Source organism: Notolepis coatsorum (assembly GCF_963971535.1).
Source record: "Notolepis coatsorum genome assembly, chromosome: 10".
Taxonomy (NCBI): Eukaryota; Metazoa; Chordata; class Actinopteri; order Aulopiformes; family Paralepididae; genus Notolepis; species Notolepis coatsorum.
The window spans coordinates 33,073,459-33,092,169 of NC_140174.1; the positions used below are offsets into that span (position 1 = coordinate 33,073,459).

Consider the following 18,711-nt stretch of genomic DNA (forward strand, 5'->3'; position numbering starts at 1 on the left):
AGTGTCGCTGCACCTTCTTGCCCTGTATTTGCAGCAGGAGCTGCTTGTACATTTTCTATGTAAAAAAAAAAAGGCTCTCCAGAGGGGCAACTCAGCCAATCAGAGTAAACCTGTGCACATCCCTGGTCTTCAACGTGTTTATATATCTGTGTTTTGTCCTAAAGTTGTAGTTTATGAACAAACACCATCTATCCTGTTTATTCCCAGAGTTGTTTTCCCCCCAAAAGGGGCAAGGCGCCACCAAAACTGAGGCGTGACGATCAATATCCAGTGCGATTGGCGTATTGCCGGTCTGATGTATTGGCTAAAAAGGGGGTGTGGCAATGAGTGTGGCCTATCACAAAAAAGGCACAAAACCTTAGCGAGTGCACGTACGTGGTCTCGTACGCTATTGCAATTTTGCGCTTGTTGTCATACATATCCAAATAAGAACCGCTTCAGTACAGAATCCCATACAGTAGTAGAACCAACATGGACAAACGTGGAACCAAAACCACCCCCCCCCACCCACCCACCCACCATCAGAAAGCAGTATTTTGCATTTAGTGTTTGTTTCAACTGACTTCAAGTACCAGGTGGGTGGGATTTGCCATATACAATGAATCTTTGAATGTTTAATGTTTAGACTACTTGGAAGTGAGTTCCCTGTACTTTTCTGTGATTTATAACTTAACTGACAATATATAGGAATCATCCTGTTGCCATAAACCCTTCCAGTGCTCCAAGAAGGTTAAAGCAAACACTATCGCTAGCAAATACTATTTGACCCAGGTCAGACCACCACAATCTTGAGGACAGGGGTGAACACTGATCCTCTCAGTCTCTCTCCTCTCTCCCCCAGCGGAGGCCCGTACTCTGCCCAGGTCCAGCTCCATGGCGGCAGGGCTGGAGAGGAACGGGAGAACCAGGGTCCAGGCCATCTTCTCCCACGCAGCCGGGGACAACAACACCCTGCTCAGCTTCAACGAGGGCGACATCATCACTCTGCTGGTGCCTGAGGCTCGTGACGGCTGGCACTACGGGGAGAACGAGAAGAATAGGATGTGAGTGGAACGCACAGACATACATACACGCAAAAAATAACTCTTTAGGGGAAACCTTTCAGGAATTATGTTTGCAACTTAGAAACTTGCAAACATAATACTGTAGGCTATAGCTTTCTGATTTATGTTTTAATGCTTACCATGACTTACTGCACAAGTTGGCATAGACTAGAGGCTATTGAGTGTCAGGGTCCCACAGTTTCCCATTCTTGGCTGCTGATGCCTCATATCTTATTGCCTGTATCCACTTTTCTCTTCTCAAAAGCTCAGTTTTTCAATTCGGAAGTTTGTGAAAACATAGTTCTGCGTAGTTCTTTATCCTGTTGGCAGTGCATCCCACCACACAGTATATTTGAGGTATCTTTCTGACGTTTGCTAGCTGACCGAAAGGACAAGGAAGCACCGCCACACAATACAAAGTCAATGGAGAGCGATGGCATGTTTTCCCCTCTGGTGTGGGCGGGACCTATTTGCGCTCTGTCTCTATAACCAACAGCAATGTCACTAACTCAGACAGTCGCTCACTAGCTCCCGGTTAACCACTCTGCCCCTAGTGGCAGCTCACAGGCTTTGCGTAAGAGCAGTTCACTTCACATCTATGACACTGTGTCTCCTCCTTGCTAAATTATACATTGGGGTTTTGAAAGGTCCCTATGGTCATGCAACCTGCACACAACATGGAGAGAACGATGTGAACGTATGGCAGTGGTATTGACCATATTCCCACGGTGGCCATTTTGCTCTTATGACATGCTCCGGATGGGATTGCTTGGGGAGTAGGGCTGCACGATTTTGGGAAATAATCTAATTGCGGTTTTTCTGACAGATATTGCGATTGCGATTCAAATGTGCGATTATTATTATTTTTAAGCAACTCCACAGAGGTTTATTGTAAAATGCGGCTTGCATCTGGCCTACGCGGTGCATCTGTTCGGGACATTGAGCCTGAAAATTTTTCTTTTTACCTGGGAATCGATACCGGTACCCAATGGTACCTTTTTTTCTGTACTTTACTCTCCCTCTCTGAAGTCTAAACTCCCTCTCCCAAACCGTTCCTACAACAATAACAACAACTTGCAAATGAGATCTTGTATCTCAATGGGACTTCCTGGTTAAAAAAGAAATTATAATAAAAGATTTTTTTTGCAATTTGCTAATTGCATCATTTCAAATTTCGATTTAAAATCGATTAATCGTTAAGCCCTATTGGGGAGAGGGCGGAAAGGAATCCCATCCTGAGTGTGACATAAGAGCAAAATTACCGCAGTGTGAATATGGTCAATGCATGCGTGCGTTCATGCTCACTCAGTTGCCTACAGACGGATATGTGTGCACAGTAGGATTGCCCCTGCATCGTTGATCTGCATAATTTATTAATCGGTTGTTGGGGGGGGGGGGGGGGGGGGGGGCTGTCTCAGTCCACCAACACTTTATTTCGCTCGTTTATTTGCAGAAGGGCAATAATGGGGAGAGAACATCATTTTAAAGATCTGCCAATTACAGAGTCTTGGATTTGGCCACAAATTCTGGACTATTAGTATGTTGATCATTTCTGTAGAGAACAGTCTTAGTGCACACGTGTGTGTGTGTGTGTGTGTGTGTGTGTGTGTGTGTGTGTGTGTGTGTGTGTGTGTGTGTGTGTGTGTGTGTGTGTGTGTGTGTGTGTGTGTGTGTGTGTGTGTGTGTGTGTGTGTGTGTGTGTGTGTGTGTGTGTGTGTGTGTGTGTGTGTGTGTGTGTGTGTGTGTGTGTGTGTGTGTGTGTCATCTGATTCCCATCTGTGTCCTGCAGTTTCATCCAGCATGACTAATGTTTCTTGATTCTTTTTTGACATTTCATAGTTGTGTCGTGTATTTGTCATAATGTGCCCTGAATAGAAGTCTGTCCCCTTCAGTTTTGCTCTGGAGGGCAGGGCGCTTCTAGGTTGTTGTTTTTTAACGCGGTGCCTTTCCCCCCTCATCCAGGCGCGGCTGGTTCCCCTTCTCCTACACGCGGGTGATCAGTGACGGTGACGGCGACTCAATGAGACAGCTTCGAGTCCACAAGTACGTGCCACTCCTCCCTGACACTCTTCTTGCTTGATTGATTGAAAACTTTATTAACAGATTGCAGAATGGGTACAATACAGTACGGCTCAATACAAAACAACTGCTAAGAGGATAAAGTCCAGAAAAATACTTTTGTCTTGTTTACATCGGGGTCCCCCATTTTCAATTCATCAGGACATTTATGACATACAAGACATACAGATATACAGAACTGTGTAGTAAAAAGAGATCATAAAAAATATATACATTCAAAGGGGAAGAAACTGTACATTGGTGGGGGAGGATTTGGACATTTACAGGGGCCAGTTTCTAATTGCAGCCACCCGTAGGTGCTCTTTGAGAGCAGTTTTGAAGGAGGGTAGGGATTCACATTCCTTCACGGTTGTGGGTAGGGCGTTCCACATTATTGTGGCATAATTGCGAAACGTGTTTAGTCCCTTGTTTGAGCCAAATCTGGGTTGAACATGATTTGTGGAACTCTCTCTGGTGTTGTGGTCGTGGAATTCACTGACCTTTTGGAAGTATTTTGACATGTACATGGGTATCCGAGTGGTGTAGTGTATCTTGTAGACCAGGCCCATTGCAAGTTGCTGTACTCTGTCGTCTACTCTAAGCCATCCTAGGTTGTCAAAGTGGGCAGGGGTAAGGTGGGTTTTATGAGTAAGGCCAAGCAGTAGTCTGACCAGTTTGTTTTGTGATGTTTGTAATCTTGTTTTTAGTGCCTTTGAGGTGCTTTGGTACCATGAGGTGCAAGCATAGTCATAGTACCCTTGAATGAGTGCTCCTGTTAGAGTCTTCAGGGTATTCTTGTTTACCAGAGAGGAGATCCGGTACAAGAATCTTGTTCGTTGGTTGATTTCTTTTATTACATTGGTTGCCATTTTGTCACAGGAAAGATTTGCCTCTAGGATGGAACCCAGGTAGGTAATTTCATCTTTCCTTGTGACAATAATGTCACCCACTGTAACTGAGAAGCCGTTGACCTTTCTGAGTTTGCTATTTGATCCAAAGAGAATGGATTCTGGAGGATTCTTAACCGCACTTTTGTCAAAAGCTACTTAAAGTAAAATAGTGATTAAATGTACAATACATTAAGCCTATACAGGGTATACAGTGATGTGATGGTATATATATCTTATGTACTGCAGTGCAGGCCTAAAGGTTCCCAAAGTAGGGTATGAGGATCCCCTAGGTTAGCGGGTTTCTGAGCAAACGGAAGTTTCATTTCACTATTATTTAATTCACAATACAAAGAAAAAACTATTTTTATCATACTTTACACTCTCCCTGCTGTTATCTACCCACCTCATGCCAGCAGTATAGACCGTTTTTGCACAATACACAACTCCTTAGCGAGAGCTTCCGGGTTAACTTCTGGAAAAGCTAGAAGTCTCTCTAAGAGCTTCCTGTGTCTCCGCAGTCTAAACCACGGGAAGAGCAGCAGCACAGGGAACCTCCTGGAGAGGGAGGACATGGGTCTTCCCGCCGCCGACTACGTCATGCACTCGCGTATGCTGGCACAGAGCGCCACCTTGGCACACGGCAGACAACAACAACAGCGCCCCTACAGCGTGGCAGTGCCAGGCTTCTCACAGGTGAGGAGCGCAAACACACAACACAACAGCAAGCAAAATACACACTAACACATGAGACTTGAGTCCGTGTCCTGGACTGATTTTCAGGACTCGTGACTCGACTAGGACTTGAGCACTGATGACTCGGACTTGGATTTGGACTCGAGCCATTGACTGCATTCAGACTCGGAAGGTGCAGACAAGGACTCGGACTTGTTAATTGATAAATACAGTTATTTATCAAGTAAATAAACTTTTTGAAATGGTGACCGCTGTGTAATTTATGTTTAATGTAGACCTTTGTATGTCAGCTCTTTGACTGCCAGAGTTCAGTGGACTCAACTTTGATGACTTGGACTCGGACTCGGACTAGGATAATGGGGACTCGACTTGGGATCTTCTTTGGTGACTCTGACTTGGACTCGAACACTGGGGACTCGAGACTCGACTCGGACTCGAGATTTAGTGACTTGACTACAACTCTGCATGAGACACAGAGTTGTTGCCACGCAAAGCCCGGCGAGGACCCGGTGGTTACTTGGGATGTGGAGCAAAGTGTTTGTCTTTTGTCGGTTGAGACGGTAGGAAGGGCTCATTGCTTGAGTGTTTCTTCTTAAAGGGGAACCCCATGCTGGGTCTCTCTTGTATGGTGTAGAAAGATATTTTACTACAGAGTAGAATGAGCTCACAGCCTGCTCTGTACATATCATCAGAGAAATGGCCCTAAACTACTGCTCAATTGCTTCAAGTTTCAAGTTTCTTTCAAGTTTCAAGTTTCTTTCAAGTTTCAAGTTTCTTTATTAGTTGTCATACAGAAGTACAGAATACTTTTATATAAAATGCTTCTTTCTGTTTTGCTCCAGAGATTGTGCTAGATAAAAATAGATAAGTATAAAATAAGTATAAAATAGAAGTCAAGTACGTAGACAAAAGTGTTCAATATATACAATGTACAATGCAGAGTAGAAAAGTAACTGAGTTACAATATACTATACAGTACAATGCAGAAATGGGATGAGGTACAATTTAGGTACAATTTACAGTAAGGTGTAATGAGGTATGGGTTGTAGTGCAAATTCTTTGCCAATAAATATAAAGTGTGTTTAGGTGTTCTAAAGTGGGTGCTGCAGTGAGTTGTTTGTTTAAAGTGAGTGTGTGCGTGTGGATGTGTGTGCTGTGAGTGCATTTGATGGTTGTTACATAGTGTTATTGTCATTTAGCATTCTGATGGCCTGAGGATAGAAGCTTCTTCTTAGTCTCTCTGTGCTTGCTTCAGCATCCGGCTTTACAAAGGAAAGTGCTGAGAGGAAACGGGTTGAAAAAGGGTCAGTTAAAGGTCGGCACTCCTACCAGATACAAAGAGTGGAGCAGGTGACTGGTTACTCTGTTACCTTGTGGCAAGAGAGAGTGGGAAGCTGATCGAGAGAGAGACAATTGAGGGATCAGGACATTTTAATTACCCATCCATTGCAGTTCTTCAATATTGAGTGAGGGTAGAGGGTACGAAGTCTGGCTAAATCAAATTAGCATCTTGCGCGGCCAACGTTTCTGAGCAGAGATTGCTTTGGCACAGGCGCGTTATTAGAGAATGAATGGGGTTATGCCTCAATCTGGATACATGTGTTGCTTTGCGGTGGAATTCCCCTTTTTAAATATGACCGTACAGAGCGATTCCCTTCCTCCTGCTCTGTGTTAATGCACATTGGCTAATAGTACACACAGTGATCCTCACTCACTTACCACTGGGATACAGTGGGATACAGGCAGTCTCTTTGTACCAGTACACCCAGTGCTCTAGCACCACCACTTCCCCAGAACGTTCTGCAACATTAGCTTACATAAGCGCAAGGATCAGTTCCCCTCCACATCACACATCCCCTCGCACTCTGTGTGTGTGTGTGTGTGTGTGTGTGTGTGTGTGTGCGTGTGTGTGTGTGTGTACTGTATGTGTGTGTGTACACAGTGAGCCAAGGCTGAGATGTGACAGAGTAAAGATTGGAAGAGTCTGCCCCTGCGCTCTGCTGCCTCTGCCTGAGAAGTGCTTCTGACAAGCATCTGCTGATAACAGAGCTGGCTCACTGAGAGGGAGGGGGGGGGGCAGTGGGGGACTCACGGAGCGGGGTTAGCCTGGCTCACTGAGAGGGAGGGGGGGGGGGACTCACAGAGCGGGGTTAGCCCGGCTCACTGAGAGGGAGGGGGGGGGCAGTGGGGGACTCACGGAGCGGGGTTAGCCCGGCTCACTGAGAGGGAGGGGGGGGGGGACTCACGGAGCGGGGTTAGCCCGGCTCACTGAGAGGGAGGGGGGGGGGGCAGTGGGGGACTCACGGAGCGGGGTTAGCCTGGCTCACTGAGAGGGAGGGGGGAGGCAGTGGGGGACTCACAGAGCGGGGTTAGCCTGGCTCACTGAGAGGGAAGGGGGGGGGCAGTGGGGGACTCACAGAGCGGGGTTAGCCTGGCTCACTGAGAGGGAGGGGGGGGGGCAGTGGGGGACTCACAGAGCGGGGTTAGCCTGGCTCACTGAGGGGGAGGGGGGGGGGACTCACAGAGCGGGGTTAGCCTGGCTCACTGAGGGGGAGGGGGGGGGGGGACTCACGGAGCGGGGTTAGCCTGGCTCACTGAGGGGGAGGGGGGGGGACGACTCACAGAGCGGGGTTAGCCTGGCTCACTGAGGGGGAGGGGGGGGGACTCACAGAGCGGGGTTAGCCTGGCTCACTGAGAGGGAGGGGGGGGGGGGGGGACTCACGGAGCGGGGTTAGCCTGGCTCACTGAGAGGGAGGGGGGGGACGGGACTCACGGAGCGGGGTTAGCCTGGCTCACTGAGAGGGAGGGGGGGGACGGGACTCACGGAGCGGGGTTAGCCTGGCTCACTGAGAGGGAGGGGGGGGGGGGGGCTAGTAGGGGGACTCCCCTTGTCGCTAAGGAGAACACGGAGGCACTTTATATAACGCCCCCCCCCCTCTCTCTCTCCATCTCACCCAGTCTGTCCCCGACCTCTTGTACGTGCCTTGTACGTGGGCTGCAGTGTAATTACTCTACACTGTCATGATGTAACAATTTACATTTGTTTGCTTTCCACCTCAGATAATTTCAGGATGTGAAAAATATCTCTAGTGGCATATGGAGAGAGAGTGGTGTTGTTGGGCCTCGTTGGCGAGCGCGCTGACAGACGTATTTTACACATGAAGGCTTGAGAGAGTGTTTGATGAGATTATCACGAAGAGCAGAGGGTGACTGTTGACAGTTCTGTTGGTTGACCTGCAGGTTGATTTGCCTGGGGATAGGACACACACACACACGCACACGCACACACACACTTATATAACGCCTGCGGTCCATGTATGAAAAGTGCTATATAGATGGAGTTATTAATATACAAAATTATATTTATTATTATTGAAAATGAGGGTGACCTCAATTGTCCTTTCAAGAATAAATAAAGGTTTGAATACACACACACACACACACACACACACACACACACACACACACACACACACACACACACACACACACACACACACACACACACACACACACACACACACACACACACACCTACACACCTACACACCTACACACCTGCACACACACCTGCACACACACCTGCACACACACCCTGCACACACACCTGCACACACACCTGCACACACACCTGCACACACACCTGCACACACACACACACACACACACAGATGAAATACTGAATGGCCGTCAGTCAGTAGTTGTCCTTTGCCATAGCCCTGCTGTTCGATATGAATACATATTTTACCAATTCTCTTTTACATCACTATGAATTCCATCACATCTCTGCTGCCTTGCCAGTGTGTCCATGCTGCCACCTACTGGCTGGCTTTGGTTATGAAAACATCAACCACCAACATTCTTACAATACAAAATAAAAAAATATTAATAATAAAGATTTTCAAACATATTAAGAGCTGAATACATTAGTGTCCAACAAGGTTGGGGAACCAACTTTTTATGAAGCTAAATTTATTCAAATTTTATTTGACTCTGAATTGACTGCAATGTCAATACTTGTCAGCATCATGTACCACCATGATTAAGCATTATTTCAGATCATATCAAATGATACGTTCATCCACAATCTCACAGTAGAAATACATTTTGCCTTCAAATTTGTTAGTAATCCAATAAGTAATGGCTTGTAATCTCCGTTCTGTATTTTTATAGTCATAAGTAATATAATGCTGTTTTGTATAAGTAATATAATGCCGTTTTTTATTTAAGTGAGCTCTTTTCCCGGGAATCATAATTTCTCCCTCTCTCCCCAGTTCATAATACTTGGTAATGCTGCATAGGCAATGGTTTTCATCAGTGGGCCATAGGCTCATTCACCATTATGTTATGGCATTCGGCAATAGATAGTAGTAATTTAACAGACATTTTATTTAAATGGGGACCTTCGAGATTGGCACTTTAATGAGATCCTTATGAATTACTGCATGTTGAAAACTCAGATGTGTCATCGACTAATCGACTAACCCTGTTTTTTTACAGTAACTAATGGATTACAGTTACTCATTTATTTTGTAATGAGCTTACTGTTATCCCATAATAAATATAACCCATTACTTCCCAAACCAGATGACTAATAGCTGTTGTCTTTCTATCTTTACAGCAAGGAGTCGAGGAATATGAGCCCCGCTTCCCCACAAGGTAAGACCCTATTTTTAATGCAGACAATCTTATTTCCTTTTTCTTATGATAATGAAATAGTCAGAAATGGAGAGCAGTGAGACTGGGATTGGGATGTAATGCAGCATATCACACACACACACAAACACACACAGACACAGACACACACACACACACACACACACACACACACACACACACACACACACACACACACACACACACACACACACACACACACACAGCTGAAACCCATACACAGCCACAAGGCACGATCACGCGCCCTTTTGGTTTGGTTTTGTTCTGTGTTTCAACTGTTTTCTTTGTGCCAATTTATGTTTCCATTCTGTTCTGTTTTGTTTGCACTTATGCGATAAGATGTAATGCAACTGTTAATGAGTAGTGGTAATTGGTAATAAGTAGTGGTAATTGGTAATAAGTAGTGGTAATTCGTAAGAATTAGTGGTACTTGGTAAGAATTTGTGGTAATTGGTAATAAGTAGTGGTAATTGCCTAATGGTAATAAGTAGTGTTCATTGGTAGGATGTAGTGATAATTGGTAAGCATTAGTGGTAACTGGACTCTGTGGCAGGCTTGCCTTGTATTCTGTCTGCAGTAGTAGACTTCAAGTGGTCCATCTCAACCCACACAGGACTTACTCACAACCATATTTGTCTTTATTATAGGTCTTTGAAATAGAGAAAACTTCAAGGTATTTTTAACCACTTTGGTTTTTATTTTATTTTAAGTTTGATTTGGATTTTTATTAAGTTTCTGTTTTTGTTTTGTTGCATTTTCACCTCCTCCTCCTCATCCTTCCCAAGCCAAGCTACTGTCCCAGCCCTCTATGCGCCATGCAGCTATTGTGGTTCTTCCATCTGCCTAGCAACACTCACTCAATCCCTAACTCACCATGAGTAAAGCTGCAGTAAGCAACTTCAGAGAAATTAGCAAGAGTGGGTTTACCTGTCCAGCGGAAATGGAGCGAGCTCTGCATCACTTTTCAAGCCCATGCACGCGCAACAACTGTTCTCCACAGACTCCCAGAGGCACCAGCAGCTTTAAGCAGCTTTATATATATATAAAAAAAAATACCTAATTATATTAGGTGGTTTTGCACATTGTGTGTGTTAACAAGGAACGCATGGTGTTCTTTGTTTTCAGATGCGAGCCCAATTTTCTGTGGAAAGCCTTTTGTTTTGCATGCATGGGCTTGAAAAGTGATGTGGAGCTTGCTCTGCTTCTGCTGGGCAGGTAAACCCACTCTCGCCAATTTATCCGAAGCTTTGAATCCCTTGTGACCATTTTAGACAATTACAATTAGAAGTCATATGATGCATCAAGAGAAAGAATAATTACTGTTATTACATTGAAACCACTCCATTATGCCAGTTAAAGATCAGCTACTAATCCTACTTTTGTTTGTGGAATCAGTTGTATCGTATTATGGCTTGTGGACGGGGTTCCCCTGGTTCTCTTTGCTCTAGTTTTCTCTGCTTCTTTTTTTTCTTCTTTCTTCTGAGCAAAAACCCCACCTGGAAGCTTCTCCCTCTCTTTGTTCCACAGTTCCACAGATGGCAAATTGATTTCGACAGTTTGAGGACAGACAGACAAACAGGCACACAGACTCAGCCCCGCGGCGCAATAGGACAGACACCTCGCTGTCCCCTCGTCCGATTCCCCGTCCCCTTCGATGGGTCCAAACCCCACCCGCTCCCTTTCTCTCTCTCCCTTCTCCTGCTCGTGGCGATAGCCTCCTCCTAAAAGCCTACCGGTGCAGGGCAAGGTTTGTGTCTCTTACCCAAAGCCACCCCTGTCTGCCCTTCCGCCTCTTACCCCCTGGCCCCAACTCCTGCTCCTTCCTACTGGCAAAAGCCTGAGCAACCTGGTGACACTCTAGTGCAGACAAAACCCGAGTAAAAGGACTCTGTGTACCAATCGTATTGAAAATCAGTGGAATGGACCTTTTCTCTGAGGGAAAAGAAATGAATCTTTTGCTTGACTTTCATGCATGTACTGTACATGTCTTTTTTTCTTCTTTTTATCGGTTGGGGTTGTTTCCCTTCCCCCCCTCAAATAAACCTGATTTTAACTGAGTGCTCTCCATCAGAACTGAAGGTGTAAAAGGATTTGTACTATTTCGGGAGTGTAAATTAAATATGGTAATCCAAAGAGGATTGTTTAATGTATGAATTATATTATGATCAATACTAGTTTTACTGGGTCTTTCAGTATACTACAATCATTTCTCAGACTGTGAGGTTTTAATAAATTCTGTATCCCTCTGAAAGAAGAGGATTATGTATCACGTGTAGTGAATAATAACTAATGTAAATGTTTTCATTAAGTTATGGGAGCCGGTCAATAAAATAGGAGGCAACTAGGCAAGAATGTTTACTGTACATAAATGTGCCATAAAGAAGTGATTGTAAAACGTATCTATGATCAGTTTATATATATATATAAAAGCACCTTTGAACCAATACCAGTATTTCTGTGACTTTCTGTAAAAACACATAATATTATTATAAAATATTAGCCTTTGAACTTGTTCTCTGGAGTCTTTACTGACGGGCAGTGTGCTAGACACACATACCCAAGTGCATGGGGTCCTTTCACTAACTGTTGTGCTGTCTGAGTATTCTACCAAGGCTGAATGGGGACAACCAACCCTCATTCCCTTAAGATGCAAGGCTCTGAGTTGGGTCCGCTATACTGTCCATGCATGAAAGCAAAGACAATTGGTACTCCTGCTCACCTCAGCCATCCCATAATCTAAATCCAAGGTGCTACCTGACATGATTGTGTGGAAACCATGTCGCCACAGCAACACACTCATTAATTCTCCTTCCTTCTAAATCAGTTGCCTGTGGCAAGTAATAACTGTTTATAGTGCCCAGTGCCTCCAGCTGTCCATGATCTATCACTAACAGATAGTAAACACTGTATTTTATGTTCATGTCAAATTTTACCGTTTTTCTGTCTTATTTATTTTACATAAATAAAAAAAAACTGTCGGACCAGGAGCAGGAGCTCAAACGAGACGGCACTGTCAGAAGTGATGCTTGTAGTTTGGGTCATACCCATTGGTATTGATGTTGGTCACGTTTTATCTCTCTGCTGGGAGCTCCCTCACAACGAGTTGTCTCTGCAGCCTTGAAAGGGAAGAGGGGTTGATCTGATGTTGGAACTTCATTCAGCCTTCTTGTACTATTGTCGTTGCAATAAAAGGCTTGTTTTTTCTGTTTTGAGCAGTGAGTAAAGATGAATATCTGAGGGATAAAAGGATCTGTCTGTCTCTCTTTCTCTGTGGTGAATAAAGACGCTGGTCTGCTTATCCGTATGTCAGTCCAGTCAGCGCCCGTCCATGCTAACCATAGTCCTGTTCTGTCCCCCTTCACTTATACCGTACTGTTGGGAATTGGTAATAGAGGCCTTGCACGGAATGTTTGTTCAGTTCTCGTCTTCCAACCTGTTGGAAGCAACCATTGTTTTGTACATGGCCATGGAAGAGACAACGGTTGCTATGTGTTGATATATGAAAAATATGTCAACAAAAACGCATTCATTATTATTGGATCTTGTAAACAAGTCACAGTGGAACTGTAATATTGTGCTTTTCCAGTGTTTTACCTACTCTACCACTGCGTTTATCGTTTTTTTTTTTTTTTTTTTTTTACTACTGGGCAGTCCAGTAGAGAGAGAGAGGAGGAACGGGAGACAGAGTGGGGGGAAGACATTCGGCAAATAACGACGGGTCCGGGAATTGAACCCGGGTCGGCCGTGCCGCGACTTATGTGGTTCGCCACTGGGGCGCCCAGGTGTTTCTTTTGAAAGTGGTTACCAATGGTTACAGGCAGCCATGCTGGAAGAAGGAGAACTACACAAACATTCCGTGCAAGGCCTCTATTGCCACAAATTGACGGTTCCCCGTTTAACTCTCTCAGTTGTACACTTTGTTGAAATGTTATTTTTGGTATTCAATCTTCTCTGTGGCTTCTGTGTAGCCTTTGTTACATCATCATTACAATGTTCATCTTGTACACCTGAAAGAGTTAATAATTTTTTCTTTCTTACCCAGTTATTGAATTGAACCAAAGGGAAACAACGTTTTTTTTTTTACTTTTTTTTTTTATATATTTTTTTTACAATTGTACAACACCTCTCCCACGCCACCTACAAGACTCCTTGTCCTTGTTGCATTATGTCGGCTGTCTCTATCCTCTCTGCTCTCTGTGTTCTGTGTTGAGTTGACCTAACACCTGTCTTCCCACCCTTAGCTTTGCCCTCCTTTGTCCATCTCTGTTTTGATAAAATTTAGAGACAAAAGTCGAGTCCAAACGACTGGAAGCTGCCAATGTTTCTTCTTTCTCCACTAGAATAAGCCCAAGGTATGAATTGACTGCCACCACTGCAGATAACCGTATAGCACATCCACATCCACATCCAGTGGCCAAAATAAACTCCTATTTCTATTTTAATTTGTCTTTTTATTTTTATTTAATTTATTTTAATTTGTGTTGTAATAAATCTGAATGCTGTACAGAGAATATATGGATATGCATGCTTTGGGGGCACCAAAACAGTGTAATGTTGAACATTGATGACCTCAAATGTATGACGAATTTCTACTCTCAAAAGACAGGCTGAATAAATATTTCTTCAATCGGAAGCTCTTTTGTTTGTTTCTCTGTGTTCATCCCAGGAAGCCTTTTCGCGCCGCGAGAGGCTCGACGAGATGTAACCACTGTAGCCTTTTTGAGACAAGGGATTACTTCACAAAGCAGACATTAATTTGTCTCTATAATTAATCTTCAGCTAGAGGCCACTTTTTTTTGTCCGCTGTTGTTGCTTTTATTACTAGTATTTTGGCTTTAGAAAAGAAGATGTACTCTAGTTGAGTAAAGATGCTTTGAGAACAAAATAAACACGGGCGAGTTTACTCACTTGCACTGAGGGGAGTCACTGTGTGAGCCTTCTCTTGTGTTCATAATACACAAAGCTTCTCTCACACTGGAGCCTCTCGGATGCTTTTGTTTCCCTCGCACAACGCATCTTTACTCACAAGTTAACTGCTGATTTGGAAGCTACTGTACACAAACACTCCCCTGGCCCACCCCCCTGTTCCTCCACACGTTTAAGCAGTGGCTCCACTTACACATTTGGTGTCACCTTCCCATCTCGACGTTCCCAGATCGAGGATGATTTATCATCTTGACCCACTCACTGGCCTTGTTGCATGTGTGTGTGTGTGGACTGCGTGTGCAATAGTAGTTATATTGCACTGCACCCTATCACTGCCCTGACCTACCATACACAGCCAGCCCACCCACACAGCCACCCCACCCACCGGCTTGCCTCTCCTGCTACTAGCAAACCTAAAGGTACCTCTTTCAACTCTGTGTGTGTTTGTGTGTTTCATTGTATTACTATACTTCCGAGGACCAGTTTTGAGTTCTGGACATAAAAAGGGAGGACATTTCGACAGGTATTCACTTTAAAATAGGCCATTTTAGGGGGTTAGTTTGGGTTCGAATGGGGCTTTCAGCTGTGAGGGTTAAGGATGGGGTTAGGAGTTGGGGAGGGGATGTAAGTTAATAAAGTCAACAGTCCCCCACACGTATAGTAATACAAGTACGTCTCTGTATGTCCCCCTCGGAGTATTGGACCATTTCACCGTTATCTGTCTGTCTGTAACATTACCAGTGTTTGTGTCATTTTGTGCTCACTGTTTTGGTTTCTATGCCGGTTTGTTTGCCTGCCCGCCTGTTTTATTGTGACCTTGTTGTGTGTTTGTGTAGTGAAACAATTGTATTTTGTGGAATTCCATGGTACATGTTAATATTTAACTATATATACGTAAATAATACTATAATAACTGTTTAGGTAAACTGGTGCAATCGTACTTTGATATGCATACTGTAGATGTGAAGCCATGTGATAAGAGCATATAATATAGTACAAAATGATAGTACTGTAATTGTTACAATGATCAATGATGAGTAATATGGATGACATGCCGCCTAAAAGATTAGTCTGAAATAATGTTTACACCCGAGGACTGTCTTTACTTTTCAGTACAGGGCCAGAGTACGCCCGCTTTTGAGTGATCCAACACCCTTCGTAAGTGACGGGACGCCTTCACCCGTGTCTCATCCGCTTTTTCCTTCCACTCTTTTCCGTTACCACCTATAAAATACTTCATTATCATTGGCTGGTTTCATGGTTCTGGTCCTGTTTCCCCCTTCCCCCACCATTGGGTATCTCAGAAGCTGTCATTCATCCCATAATGTGGTGTCATCCTGGATTTCACCAATCATGGGTCATTGCGGTTGGAGTATCATCAATGCATCAACCAATCATTTTTGCATGAGTCTATCAGGCTTTTATGAATCCCACTGCTTTTTATTTAACTCTATTATGCAACCTGTTCTCTCTGTCTCATCTCTTGGTCTGTTTTATTCTTGGTTTTGGTGTTTTTGCACATTACATGGACTTCTGAATCTGCCTTGTTTTGTTTTTGTGTCCATCATTCCTGGCAATATCTGTGCACTTTTACTCGTGTGCAACAAAAACGGTGTCAAATAAACTCAAATAAAAGGTTGTTCACCACGGATCCGTTTCATCTTCCCAGCAGTGCCACCATGCCGACCAGCGCCCCACCCATGGAGCCGCCCAGTGAGCCGACGGTGGAGGCCCCAACCGTCCCACCCGTTACGGAGGATGAGAAGTCTGCTGAAGTCCTCTACGACTCCGCAGAAGGCCCCGCCTCCTCCGAGCTTTACTGAGCTGCGCTGCTGCTGCTACAGTAGAACTCAATAGAACTCGCCGTCTGTCTCTCTGGATGTTGGCGATTCTCCTGATCTACCGCAGCCCCCTCAACTACAATACTACCATAGGGCTATCCAGGGCTGTAAATCGAGACCGCCTTGGTCGAATCCAACTCCAAGTTCCAAGACCAGGTCCAGTCAAGTTTCAGTCCAGACCAAGTTCAGCGTGGGGGTTGAGAGCAAGTGGAGACTTAGTCCTATTCAAGACCTACACCAACAGGCAATTAATGAAAGTATATGTCGTTTTCAAAAGATATTTGGCATTCAATTGGCCAGAACTAATAAGAGTGTATTATGGAATGCATGCAGCCTAATGCTTTTATTACTGATCAGATGCAGAAAAAAGACATATTGAAAATACTTGGATTGGAAAGAAATAAAGATGCATCTTCGTCCAATAGTGGCTGAGACCAAAACAAGTCTGGGTCAAAATAGAGACTGAGACGAGTCCAAGACGACTCTGCACTTTGAGACTTGACTCTACTAAAGCCCTGATGCTAACATACCCTAGCTATGATATAATAACCAACTATGACAATAACTACCACGTGGATGATATTATGTACATAGAAACTAAGCAAATTTACACTTGATCTAGGTTTGAAAGCACACGTTTAAGCCACAAGAGCAGCACACAATATCTGGCTTTGCTCTAATTTATTTTCCATTGTAAGTAATTGTGTTGGGATTGATGTCAGGCTTCAAATCAGGAGGAGTGTGACTTCTAGTCTGTCAAAAAGCAATCTTGGAAACCCATTGTTTTTTGAATATTCCATATACTCAAATAGTTGAGTGTAAACAATTTAATAAATAGAAAAAATGGGTTTGTCAAAAGAGGTTAGGGCAACAAAGAAATAAGTGTGTTCTTTGAAGAAGAAAAAAACATACCCCACCTGCCTTTATAGACCATAAAAGGGTTTTTACCATTGGTAATCTACCATCGGTAATCTACATACTATAACCTTTCAGGTCTTTCACCTACTAGCCTCTCACTTATTACTGTCACCTGGCAACAGGTCTGGGAAGTAATGGATTACGTGTAGACATATTTTGTAGACATAAAATTTGACATATTTTGAAAAAAAAGGTTATTACTTGACAACTAAGAAGGAGAAAAACTTTAGGATTATAAATCCAAATATCAATTAATGTGATTTGAAATAATGCTTTTTTCATGGTTGTAAAATCATTTAGATAACAGTATTGACATTGGAATCAATTTAGTTGAATTGGAACCAATTGGCTTTTTAGGTTCATATTCTGTGAACTCTGGAAGGAAAGTAATCCAAAAGTACTTGAAAGTAACCTGATTACATAACTGAGTTGGTGTAACAATATTGAAATTGGAATAAATTTAAATTGGCTTTTCATGTTCTGTGAATTTTGGAAGGAAAGTAATACAGAGGTAATTGAAAGATAACTTTATTTTATGTAGGTCCATCTTAAACGGATGACATTTTTCCTTCCCAACCCTGCCTGGTATATATACACATTACTGTGTTCGCTCTTTCAAGTTGTCGCCGCTAAGGAAAGTGACTGGTTGAAGTGCTTGGTTATCCTTACCCAGAAGGCTGAGGCTCATTGTTTCCACATGATTGGTTTCACTGGATGATCAGAGAGAGAGAGAGACGAGAGAGAGAGACCTTTCACAAGACCGTACTGTATAGTACCGGTGTATGACCAATGTACTTAGTTGAATAAATATAGTGTCTTTGAACAGACTTTTAAAATATCAAGCACATTACTTGTAGTACTGTATCTTTTAATTAATCATATTCAATGCAAATCTAATGTGATAATACATACTGTACACACTAATATCGCAATTAATTAAAACTGCAACAGAGGTTTGTTATAAACAATGTATTGTATTTCTTTTTTTTCCATTAATGTTTGATTGATCATTGTTCTTAGTTAACTTGGGGGTTTGTAAGATCTTGGGTAATATATTTCTTACAGGAAGAATTACTCAATAGCATAATCAACTAATTCAAAGCTTTTTAGTGCGTAATGTACTGTAACTCTTAAGGTGGCCTGGGGTTATAGGGATGCCAGTAAAGTATGAAAAACGCCGAAAAACTAGCAGTCGCCTTGTTATAAAGGAAGATTCCGCAGATTTAGTCCAGAGGTCCTATTGACTTCTTGACCGGTGGTTCCCAAACGCCTTCTTCACCCCGCAAATAGATGTACATTAGGGTGAAGAGCCCCCACTTTGAAAGTTCTTGTGGTCCTGTAGTTCGATGGGTGGGGGCGGCACGGCCAGGGTTGACTGTTCAATTCCCACTGGGATCACTAATGGTGATGCAAGTTGCTTTGGATAAAAACATTCACCAAATGGCACCTGAGGAGATTTTTGCTGTTGGAAATGGTAAATGGACTCCATTTATATAGTGCTTTTATCCAAAGCGCTTTACAACTTTTGCCTCACATTCACCCATTCACTCACACATTCACACACTGACGGCATTGGCGACCATGCAAGGTGACACTTCGACATGCTGCCGGGACGAGCCGGAATCAAATCGGCAACCTTCCGCTCTACCTCCTGAGCCACTATCG

At 43.7% G+C, this 18,711-nt stretch overlaps 1 protein-coding gene across 2 annotated transcripts in view; it reads left to right on the plus strand.

The window, feature by feature from the left end:
• The window catches only part of baiap2b (BAR/IMD domain containing adaptor protein 2b), a 136,156-nt gene extending 118,114 nt beyond the window's left edge, over window positions 1–18,042 (plus strand). Inside the window, exons 10-15 of one of the 2 annotated variants that reach the window (XM_084323951.1) lie at window positions 842–1,043; window positions 3,006–3,086; window positions 4,510–4,684; window positions 9,306–9,343; window positions 15,401–15,445; window positions 15,957–16,080. In XM_084323951.1, coding sequence (XP_084180077.1) covers window positions 842–1,043; window positions 3,006–3,086; window positions 4,510–4,684; window positions 9,306–9,343; window positions 15,401–15,428 — 524 coding nt within the window. In that variant the 3' untranslated portion in view covers window positions 15,429–15,445; window positions 15,957–16,080. Of the gene's footprint in view, window positions 1–841; window positions 1,044–3,005; window positions 3,087–4,509; window positions 4,685–9,305; window positions 9,344–15,400; window positions 15,446–15,956 lie in introns of both variants that reach the window. The other variant, XM_084323950.1, reaches the window with a different exon arrangement.
• The last annotated feature ends 669 nt before the right edge of the window (window positions 18,043–18,711 follow it).